The 22,944-nt window shown below is 40.0% G+C and overlaps 1 protein-coding gene across 1 annotated transcript in view; it reads right to left on the bottom strand.

Moving 5' to 3' along the window:
• Window positions 1–9,100, bottom strand: part of GLDC (glycine decarboxylase) — a 40,836-nt gene extending 31,736 nt beyond the window's left edge. The window contains exons 1-2 of the mRNA XM_039356161.1: window positions 8,425–9,100; window positions 7,803–7,881 (exon numbers count right to left, since the gene is read on the bottom strand). Of these exons, the coding sequence (XP_039212095.1) occupies window positions 7,803–7,881; window positions 8,425–8,730 (385 nt within the window). The 5' untranslated portion in view covers window positions 8,731–9,100. The remainder of the gene's footprint in view (window positions 1–7,802; window positions 7,882–8,424) is intronic.
• Window positions 9,101–22,944: the final 13,844 nt, after the last annotated feature.

The raw sequence follows: 22,944 nt of genomic DNA, 5'->3' as shown, positions 1-22,944 counted from the left end.
CTTGCAAAGCAATTTAGATATCAGCACCCAAGAAAAATAACTTAAGAAGTTCTGATGATATCTCAGCCAGTGCTGAAGACTGTTGGACAGAAATAGTGACAAGACAGGACCTGCTAAATGGATTACGGGTAGTCCTTGACTTACAACAGTTCATTTAGTGACCATTCAAAGTTACAATGGCACTAAAAAAAAGTGACTTGAGACTGTTTTTCACACTTACAACCACTGTAGCATCCCCATGGTCATATGATCAAAATTCAGATGTTTGGGAACTGGTTCATATTTTTGACGGTTGCAGTGACCCAGGGGTCATGTGATCATCTTTTGCAGTCTTCTGACAAGCGAAGTCAATGGAGAAGCCAGATTCACTTAACAACCTTGTTACTAACTTAACAACTGCAGTGATCCATTTAACAACTGTGGCAAGAAAAGTCAAAAAATGGGGCAAAACTCACATAACAAATGTTTTACTTTACAACATAAATTTCGGGCCCAATTGTGGTCGTAAGTCAAGGACTACCTGTATGTGAATATTTTGCCCATAACACAAAACCTCCCAATGTCAGGGCACCTTGGACAGTACAACTGATAGCAGAGGACTTGTAATTTGTGATCCAAAACTCCTGGACTGCACTATCTTGCCCACTCAACAGTTACCATTTTTTTTGGTTTATTATATTTTAATGTTTTGCTTCAAAAGAAAGAAAAAGATTCAGTGAATCTGGATTGCAGCAGTATAATACTGATTTAGCAAAACCATTTCCAGATAATTTTTGGGATTGATTTAATACCGTGTTTCCCTGAAAGTAAGCCCTACCCCCAAAATAAGCCCTAGTTTTGGGGTGAGACGCACGCCTAAAAATCAAGCTGGGGCGGGGGCATAGGGAGTGAACCTGCCCCGCGCGTCCCCCAGCCTGCATTTCGCCAACAGAGGCCTTCTGGAAAGGCCTCTACAACTGAGAACTGAGTTACAGATTCAATCCATAGCTTGGTTCTCGGCTGCAGAGGCCTTTCCGGAAGGCCTCTGACAGCGAAATGCAGACCAGGGGGGCACTGCGTGCATCAATCCAGAGCTCCATTCTCAGCTGCACAGACATTTCCTTTGGCCACAGAAAAAGTGGTCTGGTTGGGCTGGGCTGTTGGTGCTGCTGCCCTGAGGTGACACCATGGAAAAGACACCCTCCGAAAATAAGACTTTGTGCCTCTTTTGGAGGCAAAAAAAAAAAAAAAAATAAGACTGGGTCTTATTTTCGTGGAAACAAGGTAGGAACTTCAAGTGAAGTTTTAAAATATCTTTGTTGGTGATATTTATCAAATCATAGAGCAGATATTGGCCTTTATGCCTCAACTTGGAGAAAGCTATAAACAATGTACTGAATCCAAAGGAGTGTAAACACTTATTATGAAATACTTGGCCATTAGCCACCTGACTCAGCCCATTTCTTCCCACAGTGAAGACAAAATGTACTATAGTAAACCTACTACTCTGGAAATAGTTAAGTATTCATTCAGAAACCCTTCAGCTAGGAATTCTTTTTGATTGATACATGCCTGTTTGGGCCTTGACTGTTTTTCTGACCTGAAGGAATTGCATAACACGATTACAGGCAATGATCTTAATTTTGCTCATTGATCTTTGGCACTGCTCTGGCCCAGTTGAAAATGAGAGAGAGAAAAGAGAATACAACCACAATTCAGCCCCAAATTTCTGTTCCTAAGCAAGGTAGTTGGTTAAATGAATTTCGCCCCATTTTACAACTTTTCTTACCATGGTTGTTAAATGAACCACTGCAGTTGTTAATTTAGTAACACAGTTGTTAAATGAATCTGGCTTCCCCATTGACTCTGCTTGTCAGAAGTTCACAAAATGTGATCATGTGACCCTGGGGACAAAGCAAATGTCCAAATTTTGATCACATGACCTGGTGATGCTGCAATGGTCATAAGTGTGTAAAATGGTCATAGTTCACTTTTTCAGTGGTGTTGTAACTTAGAACAGTTACTAACTGAATGGTCGTAAGTCGAGGACTACCTGTACTGCACATTCAGGCTAATGTTAACTTTTAGGCGTCTTCAGAAACAAGGTATTACTTTCCTCTGAAGAAATGGCTGTATCTCCCCTGACCCTGTATAGTTTTAGAAGCACATTATCATTGCCAGTCAGTTTCTAAATATAATAATCAAATATCAGCAGGCTGATATTGTTAAATTGTTAAATGTTGACAAAATTTATTTTTACCATACATCTCATATACATTGGAGATATTTCATAACAATTCATAGGAAAAAAAAATATTGTACAGGTAGCCCTTGGCTTACATTCACTTGTTCAATGACCATTTGAATTTCCAACTGTGCTGAATGAAGGGGACGTACAATGAGTCTTCCGAGTTCTGACCATCACAATATCCCTGACATCATGTGACTGTGATTTCTGGCATTCCTTGGTGGCTTCCCATAAGCAAGTCAATGGGGAAGTTAGCAGGATGTTGGAAGTCACGGTCATGTGAAGTCCTCATTTAATAGCCTGCATGTGTCAGGCATGAACAATCATATCCACACATGTAAACTATAATTAGCCATTCTATTGTTCAAACCTATAACACAGGAATCTTCTCAGACTGGCAGTTTGCATTTGGGCTAGACTTGATTAGGTTCAACAACATTGGGGGAAGGGGGTCAGATTTTGCCCTCTTGTGCCACCATAGAGATTCCACGCTAATTCCCTGCTTGATTCCTCCCCTCTGGTTTAGCCAGTCTCTTTCCAACCACAATGTCCTCACTTAATCACAGCAACAGGGATTGCCATAACCGAGGTCACTAAGTGGCATGGTCATTGTGCTTTACTATCAGTTGCTTAGCAATAGCAGTTCTGGCCCCAACTGCTGTTGGTAACCAAGGACTCCTTGTAATTAACTGAATTATAATTTCTCCTTTTGGGTGCTACCATGCAGCTCAGATGAATAAAGTATTATAGACATGAAATCCACCATTCAGCTTCCAAGAAAACAAGTAATATGACCACAGTCCAGCCCAATTATTCAGTAGGCATGGTTCCTATGCAACTTTCAAGGAAAGTTGGAAGCTGCTGACCAGCTTTGTCGAAGGCACAAAAGCAGACACAGAAGCATTCAACAGAATGAGCAGGCGGTTGTGGTATCCCCAGTTGTTGTAGGCCACTCTGCTGCCTCAGAAGTGTTTGTTGCTGGATCCCCATTGATTGCAGGGCCCTCAGTGGTTGCTACTGTATATGTTCAGAGGTGGTGGCCAGCCCCACTGCTGCTGCTGTACTCCCAGCGGTTGCAGACTTCCTGGTGGCTGCATCACCCCCAGTTGTTGCAAGGCTCCCATCTGCTGCTGCACATTCGGGGGCTGTGGCCACCCTCAGTTCAGTTGCTGCATTGCCAGCAACTGCTGGCTTCCCATCTGGGGAGGCTGCGACATCCTCCATTGCTGTATGGGCCCCAGGCTGGGTGCCGGTAAGCGTGTCGATCCAGGGTTTGGCTGGCTTGGGCTCTTATCACGTCGGCGGTGATCAGGGCTCTTGGAGGGGCGACAACTGGAGCTGTCTCTCCCTGCAGGGCTGGAGGCCATGGTTGGTGACTTCGAGTATGGGGAAGCTGCTTGACCTGCACAGGTGGGACTGGGGCTTCCCCTTGGCATGAGTTGGTGGCTGCGTCGCTGATCATCATGATCGCTCGCATATGGGGAACGGGAGGGTTGTTCTCCACTTCTCATTTCTAGCTCCTCAAATCTTTCCACCAACTTCTCTACTGATTGATTATGGGCTGTGGACAGGTACTTCCACTCACCCGAGTCCTCAGCGGTAGTCAATTTCGTGGTTCTCCACTGGTCCGGGGAATGCGACATGTGGAAAGCCCCTCTTTGCAACTCAACCTCGTCTGCCTTCGAAGCACTTTTTTGTGGCAAGGCTGTCTTGAGGTGTCTAGAGTCTCCACTGGGTAAGGTCCATTCCGACGACCAGATCAGCTGTCCTTGCAGCTTGGGTCTTGCTCCCAACTGAGGCCTGAAAAAGTTCCTTCTTTGCCAGTGCGCTGGCTTGCGCTCTCCCCTCTGAGGTAGCAGCCACTCCCGGGGTGCTGTTTCAGGCAGTCCTTCTTTCTCCATGCTGAGATTTTCCCGGAATCTTAGTCGGTCTATCCCTCAATTCTAGGGACAGTGACTGGGGCTCAGGACCCCAAGATAGTTAGGTAAAAATTGGAGTTTTTGGCTTAATGTCATGGTTCCGACAGATGAATCTCTTCAAAAGAACTTCAAAGCATTGTTTTCCTTAAAGAATCTTTTATTCGAGAAACAAAGTATTGGCACTACATAGTTGAAGCCAAAAACTGAATTCCCCTCCCCTGACACAAAGTAGCAAAGCACAATTTCCTCCTCTAATTAATAGTCATAATCACATTCCCCAATTAACTTGAAGCACGGGCTTTCTTCCCATCTCTCCAGCCCACCAAACCTCTATCAACTCCTGACCTAATAACCTTGGGTTCCCACGGCTGAGTTATTATTGTTATGACTAGCTGGACTCTCATCCACATTCCCCCTCCCAGCATCAACGAACTCTAAAAGCGAGAGAGAAAAAATGGCTACATTCCCATCTGTTGTCAAGCAAGAACATCCGATGTTAGCAGCGTTGACACCTTCATCCTAGGAAAAGTGCTATAAAAACAAGCAATTTCTGTTACACAACAGCGTTGATTCTATTGCTTCATCAAAAGGGTTGCCTACCCAATTTCTCTTTCATATCATAGGATCCCTGATAAGACAATCACCTGTTACCGAAGGTAGTTAATTCATAGAACTGACTAGTTGACCGAGATGAAATACATGAACTCTGAAAGTTGCAAAAAAATGAAGCAAGAAATCTTCCTAACAGATAATCTCACCATTAGCTTTATTTTATATAATGCCAAAGAAACTGCATTATGTTTGGTGTTATTAATTTGATATAGACTCATTTAACCTTAGCCTGTAGAGGCTAAAATGCAGGTTGGTCCTCTCTATCTATATTAAGCATTATAGATGACTCATGCCCGGGACGAAATAATGCTGAAACATAGAGATGAAAAAGTCCCCATGGGGTAATATTGAGATCCACGAGATTTAAATAACTGCTGATTGTGCGTTTCAGTTGAAGAAGAAGAAAATGTGCAACATAAACAGAAAGACCAGAACGGGAACTAAAAAGTGAGATTTTCACAACTTAAAATATATTTTTTAAAAGAAGTGATGGTTGTGCTTCATTTATACTCTGGAAATGCACATATTTAGTTACTCAGCATATTTAGTTACTTGTGAAATACCGATAGAACAGAATATTTGTAAGTCAGAGTTGAACTGTGGGGTCCTTGATCTACAGCTCTACAGGTCTACCAAGCTCAGAGAGCATCAAGGACTCTCTTGCAAATTAGGTTAGATATCAACAGCTTAACAAGGTTAACTTAGCAGGTACCAATGGTACCTCAGGGGATCAAAGATTGTTGGCTAATAATATGGAAATCTAGCTTAGTACTGCAAGAAATTTGAGTTTAAAGATGGTTTATAAATATAATAAATATATAAAATGCATCTCGTCTTCTTGATGGCCACACCCATGTTATATTAAGCCAAACATTACTTACCATGAAACATTATACTCCTCGACTTCCTTAGCTAGCAGCTGAAGCAAAGCAAACTATATTATTTCTTCCCATTATTTTTTTTTTGAAGTAACATAAAATCTAGGAAATATTACTTGCTCCATGCCTTACTAGATATGCATCCCGCCATTTGATAGAAATGGCTATATTTTATGCTAGGAAGATGTATCCAAATAGCCTCAATATTATATAGTTTGGCTGAGACACACTATTCCTATATCTGGTATATCTGTGTTTGTATGCTACTGTATCTGGTCAGCATAAATCCATTTGATCACTAGCTAGCAACAACATTTTCCAATTATTTTTATTATTATTTGTATCTCTTTGCTACCATCTAGTAGAGGTTTAGATTTCTGCAACCTCAACATGGAAGATCTAACATTGCAGGTATTTATCTGGGTTAATTAAATTATGTTTCTCTTGAAAGTCATTTAGCTATATTTCTTAAAATATCAACACTCTGATTTCCCTGAGTTTGAAGATTCCAAATATTCTTTCAGACAGAGATTATTGATTATTCAGTCACAAAAAGAAAGGTAGCTTATTAAGAAAAAACTACACTGGCATAAAGATGCAAATAAACTAAGAAATACAGTATTTTTTTTTTTATCACACTGGGATTCTTTGCCTTGTGTTTCCCTTTTGATTTTATCACCTCCCTGGCTTTTTCATACTGGCTGCAGCTTCTATTCTGTGATGTCATCAAAAGGAACCAGATTGAACTAGCCAGGAACTTGACAAAAGCTGCAAGGCCTAAAGTTTATCCTCAAATTGCTGATGAGCCACATCAAAAGTAGAGCAAGAGGCTGAAAATCCCTTGTATGTTACATACCAAAATATTAAAAAAATAAACAACCAGCAAGTTATACTGCCTGAAATACAGTAGTCTTCTGGGTAACTAAAAGCCACAATACAATTATACTTATTGTGTTCAACTTCAGTTTATCAGCCTGTGCCATAAGTGTCAGGAAGAAATCTTTATTAAGAGAACATTTTCACATTATGCATGGGGGGGGGGCTCTTTACAAATAGGAGTTAACTCCCTCTTTCTCTTCCTCTCCCCATAGAAATTACTTTATGTATAAATTGATTCCATTCCAATCAAAAGTATTCTAATTGTTTTTTTAAAAAGTGTTCTATACTCAGTGAAGGAAGATGTTCTGAAATATACCTTAACTTAAATGATATTTTTGGAATGGTTTGTGGACAGCCAAAAGATAAAGATTCCATCAAGTTCAACTTAACTTTTAGTGGTTGTAGAAAAACAATATTATAGTTTTCTCTCTAACTTTACAAAAGGTATTTGTAACTATATAGAAAGGGTTTGCAAGATTCTTTTTCTTATTTCCCAGACTAAAGTACAGTTTTGTGATTTCCTGGCTATGTTCTTATCTAAGTAATAATTGGATAGGACACAGCTAGTTTTTGTGGTTAAATGTTGCTAGCACGTCACATTTGCAATAACACTAGAAAGAGATACACCAGAATATAAAATTTGGATTAAGATATTCAAATCCAAACTCTTAAAACAGCCAGTGTCTTTTGTGTCTTTTAAAACATATATTTAAAATATTACTCTTCTACTTGATAATCTTGAATGCATATGACAATGAACCTATACCTAAAGCCCTAGAAGTGATTCAAATAACAGTATTGTACAAGGAAAGTTAATACATTTCAGAAATGTACTTCTGAAATACTTAACCCACACATGGCTACATTATAGTTCTTTGGTAGTTTCTTTTAAATCTGTTTTAAAAGCTCTCATGTTTTACATTGAAAGACCTCTTCCTCTGCTTTCCTAAATAAAACAATAGGTTAGAAGCAATAAATATTACCATGATACTGTGTTTAGATATAATTATTAGAAGTTAACACTGAAGGCTAACATAGTGCCTTTGTGTATTCATATTGGAAGATCTGAAATGACAGTCAGATCTTGCTATGAACATAAAACTGCATTTGGTACAGATGAGAAAATGTAATTTTCCCATAAACTTCATTGGTTAATTACTGTAGATTACAAGCAAGGGGAAAACAGATTTTAATTTGGATTGTTACAGTACCCATCTGGTTGCTAACAGTCAACACCAGTGTGATGGCACCTAACCATAATAACAATTGCATGAAAAGGACACTTACATATATGGTCATCCATCTTCAGAGGCCGTTGCAAGCGGATATTAGCAGGAATTGTTCTATTGATCAGCTCATCGATAGTCTAAAAATATAAGGGATACATCAAAGCATGATAAGAATCACCAGCCAGTTTAGTCCTCCACTTCTTGTAAGATTCTTAGTCAGAGAGGCTAAAGTGAGGCGTGGTAAGGGACTGTAAAAGAGGTTTGAGAAATGTTCCCTAAATCGCTCACTAACAAAAAGGGATTTTGTGAAATTCATTCAATTCACGTTCTTCCTCCATCCCTTTCGAATGGAGATGAGTTGATGTGACCTGGTAGAAAACGATGTACGGATGTGGTGATGATGATGATGTGGGGAGAGGGAGGCAACGACAAAGCAAATAGGTGCTGTTAAAGGGGAATGTTAGAGAAACTATGGGGGGAGGGAGGGAAGGAAGGAAAGGAGAAAGCATGCAGAAAAAAAGAAAAAGAAAGGAAGGAAGGAAGGAAGGAAGGAAGGAAGGAAGAAGAAAGAAAGAAAGAAAGAAAGAAAGAAAGAAAGAAAGAAAGAAAGAAAGAAAGAAAGAAAGAAAGAAAGAAAGAAAGAAAGAAAGAAAGAAAGAGCTCCGGTGGAGCTTCCTCACCGACAGACCGACGGTCTGCAGCATCTCTTGCTTCTCTTTGTCCCCTGGACCGATGTGTCGCTCGGAAAAGTCATCGTGCCTTCCCAGGAGTTTCTCGATGTGCCTGGAAGAGGTGGCGGCCACGGCGGTGGCGGCTCTTGCTCCGGGGTTGCTGCTGCTGCTGCTTCTCACCCAAGCCAGTCTCAGCTGCTCCCTGCGTCCCCATCGGCCTGGCGGCTTCTTGCCTCCCCAGGCGCTGCCATGGTGCCCGTGCAGATTGGCCCCCCGACCCACCAGCCTCCCCCACCACTGGACACAAGACTGCATGATGCCTAGAAGCCGACGGCCCCCCAATTCGCCCGGGCAAAGTTAGTTTGCGCCTCGAAGACGGCAGCCGGCAACTCTTTCCTCCGAGGCCCCCCGACCCTATTATAGCCCCCAAGCCGATCGTCAGCCGAAAGGAGGGCCTTTTGGCCCCGCCCTACCTCACATCTCCCCGCCGAAGCCACCTGCCGAGAGGCTGCCCCCTCGCCAGCCAATGCGCGCTCCTCCCACGGCTGGATTGGACAGAACAAACGAGGCGAAATTGGCTCTCAGCCAGTTCCTCGCAGTCAGGCGTTATCGCAGTTGTTTCTCCGGAGTGAAAAGAGAGATGATGACAGAGAACATAAGAAATGTTCTTCTCTTTTTCCCCTTTTATTTTCTATTTCGCCCCCTCCCATTTTTCCTCCTACCCTAATTTTTGATTCAGTGTTTTCCACACAAGGGTCATACTTGTTGCTGGAGAAATACTCCTTAGTATCTCATTCTGCCAATGGCAAATCTCCATAGCTTCCTCCCCATGGTACAAGGATAACCCAACGCCTAGTTTCGGAACGTGTGTCCAGATGTCTCCACAAGTCTCTCTTGGCCACCGGCCACAGCTGTGCTACTGGAAGGACTGAAATGTTCTGCAAAAGACTGTCATTTTTATCTTGATCTTTCAACTCAGTAAGTTGAAAGTGACACAGAGTGCAATGAATGCCATGAAACGTGGGAGTTGGTTGGTTTCTCATGACTCTCATAGCCTTGCTCTCTGCCCTGTTTCTACCTTCTTCTCCTGACTTCCTCCTACTGTGTCTGTTTCCCCTTTGAGGCATCTATGTGTACATCATCTGTTGATTCCTCTCAACATCAAAAAAAAAAGATGCAATAAATATTTCATAGAAAAGGGAAGAAGAAACTCACACAATGCTAAATCACTTCCTGCCCCTTCTACTCTCCCATAGATTTTGTAGCAAAGCCTGTAGCATTCCCAGCAAGGCGAGTAGGTGAGATTCACCAGGGGAATGCAGTGAAACCAGCAGCTTCATCTGCAGGGTTGCAAGACCTCCAGAGGACATTCTACAAGGCCCAACCACACATATATCATGGCCTCTGCTCAAAGGCTGGGTGCAAGGTGATGCATCCTCCTTGGTGGCAGTGGAGCATGGCAACATCTGTCGCTCTACCTTGGGGATACAATGAAGTCAACTTTCCCTTTTATTGCACTGCTGGTGACACCATGATTGTTATCCATACCTCTCCATCTATGAGTTTACAAGCCTCAATCTGTCCCTTTTGATCTTTTAGATGCTGCTTTGGTTGGTCAGTTGCTCTGCATTTGCTGTTCTCTGTTTAGGGGTGTGCCAGTAATTTGCATTGGTTTTTTTGCTTTATATGTTGGTTGGGGTTCCGGGTAGAATATTCAGGGACCATTGCAACATTTGGACAGGTACAAGGCATGAGCATTGACACTGCACTCCCTGGTTCACAGCATGGAGATGCTCAACAACTGCTAGGCCTGAGGACAGCAAAGCAAAATATTCAGATCTCATTCATCCAGTTTCCTTCTTATGGCCCCCAAGAGAGTTGCAGTATGTTTCTGAATCATCCTTCCAAGGAGAAAGAAGCATCGCTCATACATTAAAGGTAGGCAGAGTCTCTCCTTCGTTAAGCGGAGCATAATGGAGAGCTCCTGAGAGGAATAATGGCAGAGTGCAAAGCAATGGCAACTTTATACAAGAACTCTGAGAGGAAACACCCAGCAGGGTTGTCACAAGGGAGCAGATGGGGGGTCCTCTGCTGTACCAGCAGGGATGCAATGCAGAACTTGCTACCCCAGTTCCTCAGAGACACTAGGTACTTGTTACATTTGTGTGATCCAATGTGAAGGGATGTTAAACAAGACCAGATGTTAAACAAGACCAGTGTGCCTTGCAAGTATTTGCTACCTCTGGGTCTTAAGAAGCCTCAGCAGTGAGTATTCCACAGCAAAGAACCACAAGCACACCTAAGATGGAAAGCAGGACCCATGCCTGAAGCTGAAAAAGCCAGGAACGTTAAGTGTCCCTTGCTAAAGAAAATACAAATGGGAGTTCTTTGGTTTAATGGTTCTCCCCATGATTAGATGCTTATTCATCACCATCACCAGAATAGCTAACCCTTGTCACTAAAGCTCAGACAAAGAGCAGAGCCCCATGTACCCATTTTTCTATTTGCACACCATGGATAAAACCTACATGCCCGAATGTAGGCCATTCATTAATCCCAGGCCACCTGCGGCCTCCTGACACCATCCTTATCATGGATAAACTCCATTTTTTTTTCTATTGGCTTATCTTTGGTATTTATAGGGCATTGGCTAATGTATGCACAAAATGGAGACATCCAGCTTGCAATACTGCCTCCACCTCCTTTTTTTAAAAAAAATTTCCCTTGCAGATGCTGCTCTGCCAAATAGTTATGAGTACATGTGTGTAGGTAGATTAGGTCCTCCCGCTGTTCTACTCTTCTACAAGACATTTCATGTTTATTTTGGTACACTGTGCTAGCAAGCAGAAGAAAAAAACCAAATTCATTGATGTGCAGCCAAATCAGACACATGGCTGCCAGGAAGGAATAGTCTTATCCACAGGATATGCAAAAGCATGCCTATGAAAAAAAGCAGAATCTTTCTGTTGATCTATCAGATTTATATAACTATCCATCTCACAACATGCGACTGAGGCTAGTATAATACAGAGCTAAAATCATGCGGTTAAAAAAATATTAAAATATAATAATAATTATTAAAACATTAAAAAACTAAAAAAGAATATTAGTCAAAGAGACATTAATGATAATATAGCTACTTTAATATCCCACCATCTAACAATTAATAATTCACCAATGCATGAGTTTATCTTATGGGTTCTCCAAAAGGACCATGAATGCACACAACATCCATCAAATGAGAACTTTCCCTACCAGATGCATGGACATCATGTCAGTACAATGATGACTCTCAGGGACCACTGTGGTAAAAGCAATTTTGTAAGTGCTACTTCTGCAAAATTCAAGAAGTCACACTCCTGCTACATCTAACTGCCATTACGTCAATGATTTATGAAGTAACTTGCTGGTGCCAGGCCTATGTGAGGCAGCATAAAGCCACTTGCAGGAATGTGGTAGAGAAAGAGTTCAGGCCGTTGAAGGCATGATGATGAAAAGTATGTATGTTGTCGTCTTCATCATCATCATCATGATGTATGGCCTGGTTAGTTGAGGGACTGTCTGTCTCCCATAACATCTGCCAAGCTGGTTTCATCTGACAAGATTAGTGAGCTCCATGTCCCTTCAACTACTGTTTTTCTACCTTATTATGGTTTGTCACACAGTCAGCCAGATGTTCAGACTGGATCTGGCATTTTTATCCACCAACTGAAAACTTCATAAGAACCTGAGATAGTCAGATGTTGATGTTTCATAGTGTTAAAAGTATTGTCAAAGGATGGAAGCTGTTCTGAGTCGATCTCTGTATATTTGCGATGAGTAAACATCTTTCCTTCCAGTAGTTCTGCAGCTGCTGGCCATGGTTGCTCAACCAGCAGTCTTGAGTCCTGTAGCCCATTTTTCACTAGATGTCCAGGAACCCCAACACCTAGCATGGTCCTTGTGTGTTTCTGTAAATTATGTCTCACCATATTTTTTTTATGAAAGAGACACTCTTTGTCTGAATCCTCTCGTCAGACTTGTTCAGTATGGTTGACACTCTGGTATAGCTCTCATTTTCCTCAGAGCACACAAGCCCGACAGCCATGTCAAGGCAGTACCTTGCTTTGTTATTATTTGTATGATGCTGCACAACATTTGCAAAAGCAAGTACATATCATGCTGCCTACTGATATGGTAAAAAGGACTGTGGTTGTTCATCCAGAGAGAAAGAGACACATTGACCCCATAACCAGCACTAAGTAGTTGAGGGCTGAGTTGGTACTTTAGCAGACCTAATTTGGTCATGCATGCACGGTGACTGAGAGCTATTCCCTCCTCCAATTGCAGTCATATTACTGAGAAATCTGCAGAGCAGTAGTTCAGAAATATACAAGTTACACGAACTAAAAATAGCAGCTGCTTAATCTATATTCTTATAGATTAATTATTATATAGGACAGCAGAAATGAAGCTTGGATTGCTTAGGAGATAATTATGCCGTTATATTGTGTTAATCTCTAGTTGGTCTAAAGTCAGGAAATTTTCACATGTATCATGTAGAGTATATTGGGGACATGCAGTGTCAAAGTACAGAGAGAAGCTGTTCATAAAATGTCAAATATGACAAGCCTGATCCCATAATAATATAACTTTGCCATTCAGCAACATAGTGAAATCACTGCCCAATCACATTTCTTGCTTACAAATACCTACTGCCACCCCAAATTCACTACCCCAATCTTTAACCTGGGCAGAAAGGTAGTGCTTTAAATAAAGCACATGGTGGAAAACATTTACTGTTGTTAATAGCCAAGACTTCCTATGGGGCAGATGTGTGTCTCAGATTCAAAATAAGTGCTTTGCTATGGCTTGCTGATTTCACATGGCTAGTGGTACATTCCTTTTTTTAAAAAAAACTGTAGTAACAGGCAGAAGTAAAGTAGCAAGTAGGCCTGCAGTAGACTAATTCAGGCTGAGAATATTCAGAAAGTATCACAAGTGTCAGCTGGTCAAAATTAAGACTTTGTGGGCAGTTTACGTGCATCCCTTAATCAGCATATGCTGTACCTCTGCACTGTGGGCTGCGTTGGCTGCCAATTTGTTTATAGGTACAATTCAAAGTGCAGATATGCACTATAAAGTCCTTCCTGGCATGGGACCTAGGTGTCTGAAAGATAGTCTCTCTCCAATTACATCTATCCACCCCATCAGCAGGAGGGACATGCTTCGGGTCCAGTCAGTGGCTTCCACCCTGTAGACATCATCCTCTGGAAATCAGAGTGGTCCCAACCCTGTTGGCTTTTCACAAAGCCCTGAAATTTTTAAATTAGTAATGTATTAAAAATGGATTTGCTAAAATACTAAGACACCAAAGTGCCAAAATGCTACCTTAGAGAGTATACTCTTCATTACAGCAGCCTCTCTTGTGTTCTGCAAATCACTTTAGACATCAAACTGCCAAACAAAGTTTTGCCACTGCTCAGATAATACTGGATTCACAATCCTCAAGTCAGCATTTGATATAAAAAAAAACCTGCAGAATTTACAGATACTTGTAGATTATCTCCGTGAATATCTGTATAAAAAAAAGGAAGATGTAAAAGGTTATGTGACACAGATTCTGTCTTGTGTACATCACAGAGGAGCAGCTATAAAATTGTGATTAACAAATAAAGAAGGAAACAAATAAAATGAAGTGTACTACTTTTTTCTTGTCAGTAAAAGCAACTTATCCTGCCAGACAGGTAATCGTTTAGTGATCGTTTGAAGTTAATACGGCACTGAAAAAAGTGACTTATGACCAGATTTCACACTTATGACTGTTGCAGCATCCCCACACAGTTATGTGATCAAAATTTGAATGTTTGGCAACTAGCATGTAATTATGATGGTTGCACTGTCCCGGGGTCAAGTGATCACCATTTGTAACCTTCCCAGCAAGCTTCCGACAAGCAAAGTCAATGGGGAAAGATAGATTCGCTTAATAACCCCTTGATTCATAACAACTGTGGCAAAAAAGGTCGTGAAATGGGGCAAAACTCACTTAACAACTGCCTTGCTTAACAACAGAAATTGTGGGCTCAATTGTGGCTATAAATCGAGAACTACCTGTAGTGAATATGTTCAGCTTCTGTAACTACCCAGTTCACAAAGGCATAATTGTTTCTGGAACAATTGTTCACTGGGAAGTCTAATAGCTTTGTATCAACATTTTCTTTTTACTAAATGCGATAAAGCAGACATGTCAAACTCGCGACATCATGTGACATCGCGCAGCGTATTGGGATGGTTTTACCATTGCCGGCAATGGGCTGAGCGTGGCTTCCGGATGACGCATCCGGTGCAGTTTGACACCCCTGCCATAAAGGATGAAATAAATTCCATTTTTTTAAAAAATAGCACTTCTGCTTCAGCATTTCTGTTTAATAGCCAATTCATAATTGCTATCGTGTTAACAAATATGGGTGTTTGAGAGGATAGAATGCTATTTTTGGCCAGATAAATCCTCTATAACATTTTATAATATTTTAAGCACAGTTAAAACTAAGAAACTGAGAGCCATGCTAAGCTTCTTTCCTCTGTGATGCAGTGTTTCTTTCAGCTATTAAAATAAATGCTAACATCTAACAATTCAAATATATTTAGTAAGGAGAGAAACAGAATATAATACAGTAACAGTCTGATTTTGAATGCTGAATGCTGTAGGAGAGACCGTTTTAACAAAAGCACATTAAAATGCACTTCCGGCAATCACAGGATTAAAAGCAGAATCCCGGAGCACCATCTGGATGTGAACCGACATCATGGGGCCCAAATGAATGATAGAAGAACGCCAACCTATTCATTATCGGAAACGCTAGAAAAGTTTCCAATTCCCCTAACCTCAGAATTTCCAGAAAAACCAAAAAGCATACAGTGCAAGTAAAAATGAACCTGATTCAAGTTACTCCTGATTAATAGAAAGTTACTTAGCTGAGCTTGGGTAAATGTCTGGCTAGAAATGCATTCAGGTTATTCGGTTGTTCCGTATGCGTTTGTTGATTTCATGACTTTGACAATCTGTACAAGCTCTTGTTGAGGCATACTGGCATCTCTTCACAACAGTGTTTTCAGATAAGTATTATCCTAGGATCTGTTGAGTTGTAAGTTGTATGCTGGTCAGATGATGTTTTGCTTAATGAGTGCAGTGATTTGCTTAACCACCAATGTAATCATATGATTTTTTTCAAGTGACCGTGGCATTTAGCAAATGAGTTGTTGATCTCAATTGTGGTAGCTAAGTGAGGATTACCTATAGATTTTACTTTCCTGCATTCTGTATATTAAACTAGAAATGAAGTAGAAATATGAGTTTTATATTTCTGAAAATGGTAAATATGCTGCAAATAATTTAATTACAGGATTGTATTAATTTACTAAAACAGATGTATTAATGACATATTTTTGTACACTGATTTTTATCTGTGATGCAAATTAAATTACTCTGGTATATAAAGAAAAGAACACTAAAGAGTGGTGCAAAGTAGCATTATATAATTTCATTTAAAAAGAGGTGTAATAAAGTCACCTTTTTGGTGTACATCTGTTCTGTAAGTTCACTGTCTTTTTTCAACATTTTTCTTAGCTACTACAAACTCATAGTTTCATCTATAACTTGCTTTAATTTATGATCACTTGCCATTTGCAATTTTAATTTGAATGATTATTCTGCATGCTCACATTCTTTTCATTTCACATATTTTTAAATAGCAATCCAAATAGTTGTCACATAAAATGTGACAGCAACTTTTGAGAAAGTCAGATTAATTTATGACAGACTTTTAGAGGATTGAACACTGAAGGAAGAGAAGAAGATAAGTTAAAATTTTGGCAGGCAGTGCTGATGGAGTAACTGGATAAATGTCTCACAGTATTGCCTGTGTGGTACGGGAGTACACTTGTCGTGGAAAGTAAGAAAAATATATTGAGATTTTATACTGAGAGATATTTTGTATATATTTAAATAGGTAGTAGCCTATAGATCTATAAACTTAACAGAGGATCTCTGAAACAAAGTAGCTTGGTAATAAAGTAATAGAATTGCATCACATAAATGACATAAGCTCTGACAATTTTGACTGCCATTCTGACATATTTGCATTTTATGTCAGAGAAGATGTGGGAATTGGCATTTATCTTTGTGGATTCAAGTAAAGCCAGAGTTTGTCTTTGTGCAAACAATAGTTTGCTAAATTATTGGATTGTACTCTCTGTGACCTCAGCCTGTACTCTCCTGCCGCAAGGATAAGATTTGTTTCACCTGCAATGAAATGTGTACTCTTTTTTTTTTTTAAAGAAAACATTGTTCAGCATACAGATGTCTGAATAATTTTAATTAGGAGAAGGAGAAAGAGGAGAAGAAAGGGAAAGAAGGAGGAGGAGGTAGAGGAAGAGGTGAAGGTGAAACAGGAAGTGGAGAAGAGGAGGACAGAGGAAAGGAAAGGGGAAAGAGGAGCAATCCCCATCTATACCACATCACTGCATGGCCTTCCCAAATATACATAGTGGAATGAATCAGCCTTCCAAAAGTTTTAGTGTTTATACACTGATACTCTGTGTTTAATTATATTAAATTAAGAAGAATTTTCCTCTTAAGACCTGGGGTCAAGCAACAGGAAAGGAAGACAGAAGTGTGAACTTTCACCACTGATCCTATCAGGAACATGGTACAAAAAAGCGAAGACTATACACAGATAGGAGCTAATGTTTAGATGGATCATGGCAAAAATTTCCTTGAACAGAATATGAATGAATCAGATTTATTCTCATACCATTTATGGGCTTTGTTAAATTTATATCAATTTTCAATCAGGAGCTCAAGGCAGTGAAAGATATTCGTAGAGATATTCATAGGCAAAGTCTATCAGTATCTATAAATTCCAATGATTTTTTTTTATGTCAAATACTTGAGGTTTGTGAGTCCAATATTATATGATGAGTGGCAAAACTTTGTTTGGCAGTCTCCTGGATAAGGAATGCAGAAGAGAAGATAGGATAGGATAAAGAAAGGGCTATTCTAGATAGAGTAGTATTTTAGCACGTCAATATTTTAGTAGCCTTCTCTTGTAGTATTTCAACAATTCAATGTTTTAATATTTTGGTAATTTAAAAATTTAGCTTTTTAACATGCTGCATTCTAGCTCACTTTATCCTAAAATCAGCATCATTTGCTTATTAATTTTTCCTTTCCCTCTTAAGAGTTCTCTCTTAACAGTTCAATAATAAAGGATTCACTTAACTAGGAATATGCACAAGTGATAAAAATATTGCCTATTACAGTACCTGCTATCAATTTTGTTATCTTTAGTGGGCAAGTGCGCAATAAGTACAAGGACTTTGCTTGCTAAATCTTGATTTATTGAGTAATTAAATGAGGCATGTGGCCAGATTTAATCATTTCAAGCTCTGTGCAGCAGAAGGCAGGGACATTGTTTGAAAATGTGCAGTTCTGCAGTTTTGTGGAAGCTGTGTCTGTTCTTTAAAAACTTAAGCACAGTAGATAAAAGGCATTTCTCTACCATTAACTTGTTTTTAAAGTGCCACTTGCTGCTGTCACTTATTTAAAACAATAGTGTTGGGTTCCTCATAATTTAAGGTCTTTGCAAATAGGGGGATCCTCTTGGACATACTTGTTCCACCCTTTCTTACTTTCTGCATGGATTTATTGTAATTTGGGGCTGCCCTTGTGGGGGGGGGAAAAGAAACAAACATCAACTGTAGCAGACCAATAAGCTAATGGGACAATCTCATAACTGCATTGCCAGTTCCTTTGTTTCCAAGTACAAGTCAAGGTGTTGGTTATTACTATTGACTCCTCTATAACTCAGGGACTGGATACTCCACCGAAAACCAAGAATGTCTCCTGAAACCTTCATACGAGTAAGTATAGTGGGAGTTCCCATTCCCTGGAACTGCTTACCCTTGAGATGACAATAACTCCCACTCTGGCAGGCCTACTAGGTAGAACAGATCAGAAAATCAACTCCACAATAACATGGATCTCACTTAGCAAATGCTTCGGGCAGCAACTGTTCAAAGTTACAACAGTGATGAAAAAGTAACATTGCAATCAATGCCCACATTTACAACCTTAGCAGTGCCTCTCAGTCATGCGTTTGCCAATTACAGTCAGTCAGTATGTGATGTCCTGTGCCTGATAATTTTATTTTTATTTTTACTCCTTGCAAAGGGGTGAGATTGCCTAAAGAAGCAATCTCTTTCCAACTGAGCTGCATTTTTTCCACAGTGCAGCGCTTCCCCAAAAGTTGCTAACTGCAAATTAATAAACTCAGCTATGATCTTAATTAGCTGGCTGCATCTGCTGCCTGTTACCGACAAGATTTTAATTGTTTTCATACCTTCAGCTTTTGTTTGCTGCCTACTGACATGGGGCTCAGCTGCAGTTGTGCTTTGCAAACATCCAGACCCAGCGCATTCTTTTTGATGTGTATTCCCCATTGTGTGCTTGCTTACTTTTTTGTAATCCCTTCCTCTCCAATGGATATTAATATAAACATTATTTTCCTTCTTGCTAATTATCTCAATACAGGGGTTAGCATTCCAAATGATGGGGTAGTGGGGAAAAAGGAAAGTTGAAGTAAAATTGTAATGTAATTTTCCACTTAGTGACTGTGTGATTATCCAACTCAATTGCCAGTCCGAATTGTGGTCATAATCTTGCAAGTGTACTTCTCTGCTCCTTATATCCCAGTGAATCAGGGAAGCATCTGCATGTATTGCTTCTTAAAATTATTTCATTGCGCTGAATTTAAAAAGCATGTTTCAGCCCTCTTGCACATCTCCTTCAAACTCATCTCTAGCAAAAAGCTTTCATATTTCTCACTTCATCGAGCAGGGAGTGTCTTAACAAGAGTCTTTGATTTTTGTTATAGATTATTTCAATCATAACAATCAGTGTTAGAGGCTTATGAGCCCTTTGGCTCATTAAAAATGGACTGAAACTGTAATACTGGGAAACAAATTATGACATCAACCATGTTGTGAGTACATCCCATGAAAATTTACCTAGTTTTATAATCAAAGCTGAAAGTCCTTCAGTGAGCATGAAATTTGTGCAGAAGTTACCCTATTCTACATATAGGTAGCTTGCCACTTGCCTGCATCCACATTGCAGGAAAAAGTCTAAACACTCTACCTTGGGAACAAAATTTATCCCATGTTCCAAGTTATATTTAGACCAATATTGTATTTCTTTTGCAGAAATCTTTAAAAATCCTCATCCCTACATGTATCCTCCAACTTATGTTTCATTATAGATTATTAATAATTGAAGTGGCTTTAGTCAGTAAAGGTTATTCCTGTCTGGTTTGTGAACCTGAGCAGAATAAGATCTATTATATTTCTGCTGAAAGCTTCTTTAGATTAGCTTTCGAGATTTCTGGGATATATCTGGGACTAATCAAATACTTACTACTCTTCTCCCTTAGATATTGGACCCTTCATTTCTGTTTTCTAAAGCAGGGGTAACCAATCTCCAATCTGTGGCCTGGTGCCAGGCTGTGGAAATGGTGTGCATTTGTGAAAGCAGCCTGTGTGTGCACATGAAACTATCCCCTCTTCCCCCTTGCCACTGTTGCTTCCACTGGTCCACTGAGCCAGAAAGGTTGGAGACCGCTGTTCTAAAGTACTGTACTGTACTTTACCATACTTTACTGTAAATCACTTGTTTCATTTTTACCATATTTCTAAAATATAATGCAAACACAAGCAATAGAAAATAATTCAACAAACTTAAACTTCAAAAGAGCTGATTTTAACAAACTCAGAGAGAACCTAGGAAAGATTCTATGGATGAAAATCCTAAAGAGGAAAACAACTCAAGAAGCATGGGAAACTCTGAAAAATGCTATCCTAAAAGCCCAGTCCAGCACAATACCATTGAAATAGAAAAACAAGAAAATCAAAAAGAAACCAGCATGGCTGCACAAAGATTTCTCAGAGAAACTGAAAGACAAAAAGGAAAGAGGGACACAATTAAGGCTGATTACCAGCAGACAGTTAGAACATCCAAAGATGAAGTCAGGAAAGTAAAGGGTCAGAATGAACAAAGACTTGCAACAGAAATCAAGAATAATAAAAAAGTTTTTTTTCAACATATTAATAACAAGAAAAAAATCAGGTCCACTGTAGGTCCACTAAAGAGAGAAGATGGCAAAGAAATAACAAGCAATAGGGAAAAAGCAGAGCTGCTTAACTTGTTCTTTGCATCAGTCTCCACACAAAAAGAAATTATAGCACAACATACCCCAAAAAATACTGCAAAAGACAAACTAGAAACAAAAATTAAAATAAGCAAGAAAATGGTACGAGAACACCTATCTGACCTTGATGAATATAAATCACCAGGACCCGACAAATTACATCCCAGAGTTCTGAAGGAGCTGGCAGATGTTATCTCAGGACCACTTCACCATATCTTTCAAAAATCCTGGAGCACGGGGGAAGTACCTGAGGATTGGAAAAGGGCTGATGTGGTTCCCATCTTCAAGAAAAGAAAAAAAACAGACCCAGGAAACTACAGACCAATCAGTCTAACATCAATACCTGAGAAGATCCTGGAAAAGATAATCAAAAAACAGATCTGTGAACAACTAGAAGCAAACAAAGTTATAACTGGTAGCCAACATGGGTTTGTTAAGAACAGATCATGCCAAAATAATCTTATTTCATTCTTTAATAAAGTGACCAAATTAGTAGACTAGCAAAATGCTGTGGACATAGTATACTTAGATTTCAGTAAGGCATTCGACAAAGTAGATCACAATTTACTGTTTGGTAAACTAGAAAAAGGTGGAATAGACAACATCATCACCAGATGGATTTGTAGCTGGCTGACAAACCGTACTCAATGAGTAGTCTCAGTGATACTACATCCACATGGAGAGATGTAAGCAGTGGGGTACTACAAGGCTCTGTCTTATGCCCAGTACTCTTCAATATCTTCATCAATGACTTAGATGAGGGAATTAAAAATGAACTCATCAAATTTGCAGATGACACTAAACTGGCAGGAATAGCCAACACCCCAGAAGACAAGCTCAGGATTCAAAAAGATCTTGACAAACTGAAACAATGGGCTCTATCCAACAAAATGAGTTTTAATGTGGAGAAAAACAAAGTTTTACATTTAGGCAGGAAATACAAAGATATAAGTACAGATTAGGTGAGACCTGGCTCAAAAACAGTAACTGTGAGAGGGACCTTGGAGTCCTAGTGGACAATCACTTGACTATGAGCCAGCAATGTACAGCAGCATCCCAAAAAGCTAATACAATCCTGGGTTGCATAAACAGAGGCATAGAATCATGATCATGCAATGTATTAGTACTGCTTTATAAAACCATAGTTTGACCATACCTGGAATACAGCAACTAATTTTGGTCACCACACTGCAAAAAAGGTGTTGAGACCTTGGAAAAAAGTTCAGAGAAGAGCAACTAAGATGATTCAAGGCCTGGAGAGTAAAACATATAAAGAATGGCTGCAGGACTTGGGTTTGGCTAGTCCACAGGTCGGCAACCTGCGGCTCCGGAGCCGCATGCGGCTCTTTGAGCCTTCCCCTGTGGCTCCCAGCCTCCTCTGCCTTTGCAGAGAGAGACAGAGACAGAGAGAGGCAATTGCGCTTCCCTGCTTCTCTCTCTCTCTCTCTCACTCACTCTGTGTTTGTGTGTTTGTGTGTGTACGTGTAAAACAGAGTGCACTCACAGTGTCCTCCGAGGAGCTGAAAAGCTTACTGGGCAGAGCTCCTCCCTTTGCTGCGTCTCTGCAGGAAGCAGGAAGCAGGAAGGTCAGGAAAGAGCTAGCTAGCCCAGTTAGGCTGATTCAGGAATTCTGGGAGTTGAAGTCCATGAGTCATAAAAGAGACAAGGTTGCCTACCCCTGAGTTGTTGGACAACAGCTTGAAGCTTGCCAGGTGAGCATCAGATAGGAGGGGGGGGGAAAGAGAGAGGGAGAGAGAGAGAGAGAGAGAGAGAGAGAGAGAGGAAAGAGAGAGAGAAAGAAAGAGAGTGGGGGAAGAGGAGTGGCAGACCAAGGGCAGATAGGGAGGGAGAGAGAGACACACACAGAGAGAGACCCTTTTGACATCTAAAATGAAGATAACACTGCAAATATCCTTTTTTTACCTTTGTGTGTATGTAATTTTATTCTCTTAAAGCATTCTCTTGGTGATCATTGTTTTAATAGTATGGATATTCCCAAAAGTCATATTTTTATTTTTATTTTTAATGTGTGTGTGTATGTATGTATGTGTATATATATATATATATATATATATATATATATATATATATATATATATATATATATATATACACACATACACACACACACAAACACACACACAGACCTATAATAAAGGTAAAAAAGGATATATGCAGTGTTATCTTAATTTTAGATATCAAAAGGATTTTGCGGCTCCCGGTGTTTTGTTTTTGGTGGGAAATGGGTCCAAGTGGCTCTTTGAGTGTTTTGGGTTGCCTGCCCCTG

The sequence above is a fragment of the Crotalus tigris genome, unplaced genomic scaffold, assembly GCF_016545835.1.
Source record: "Crotalus tigris isolate CLP2741 ecotype Arizona unplaced genomic scaffold, ASM1654583v1 scf7180000018786.1720131, whole genome shotgun sequence".
NCBI lineage: Eukaryota > Metazoa > Chordata > Lepidosauria > Squamata > Viperidae > Crotalus > Crotalus tigris.
This window is presented reverse-complemented; position numbering and strand designations above follow the sequence as displayed.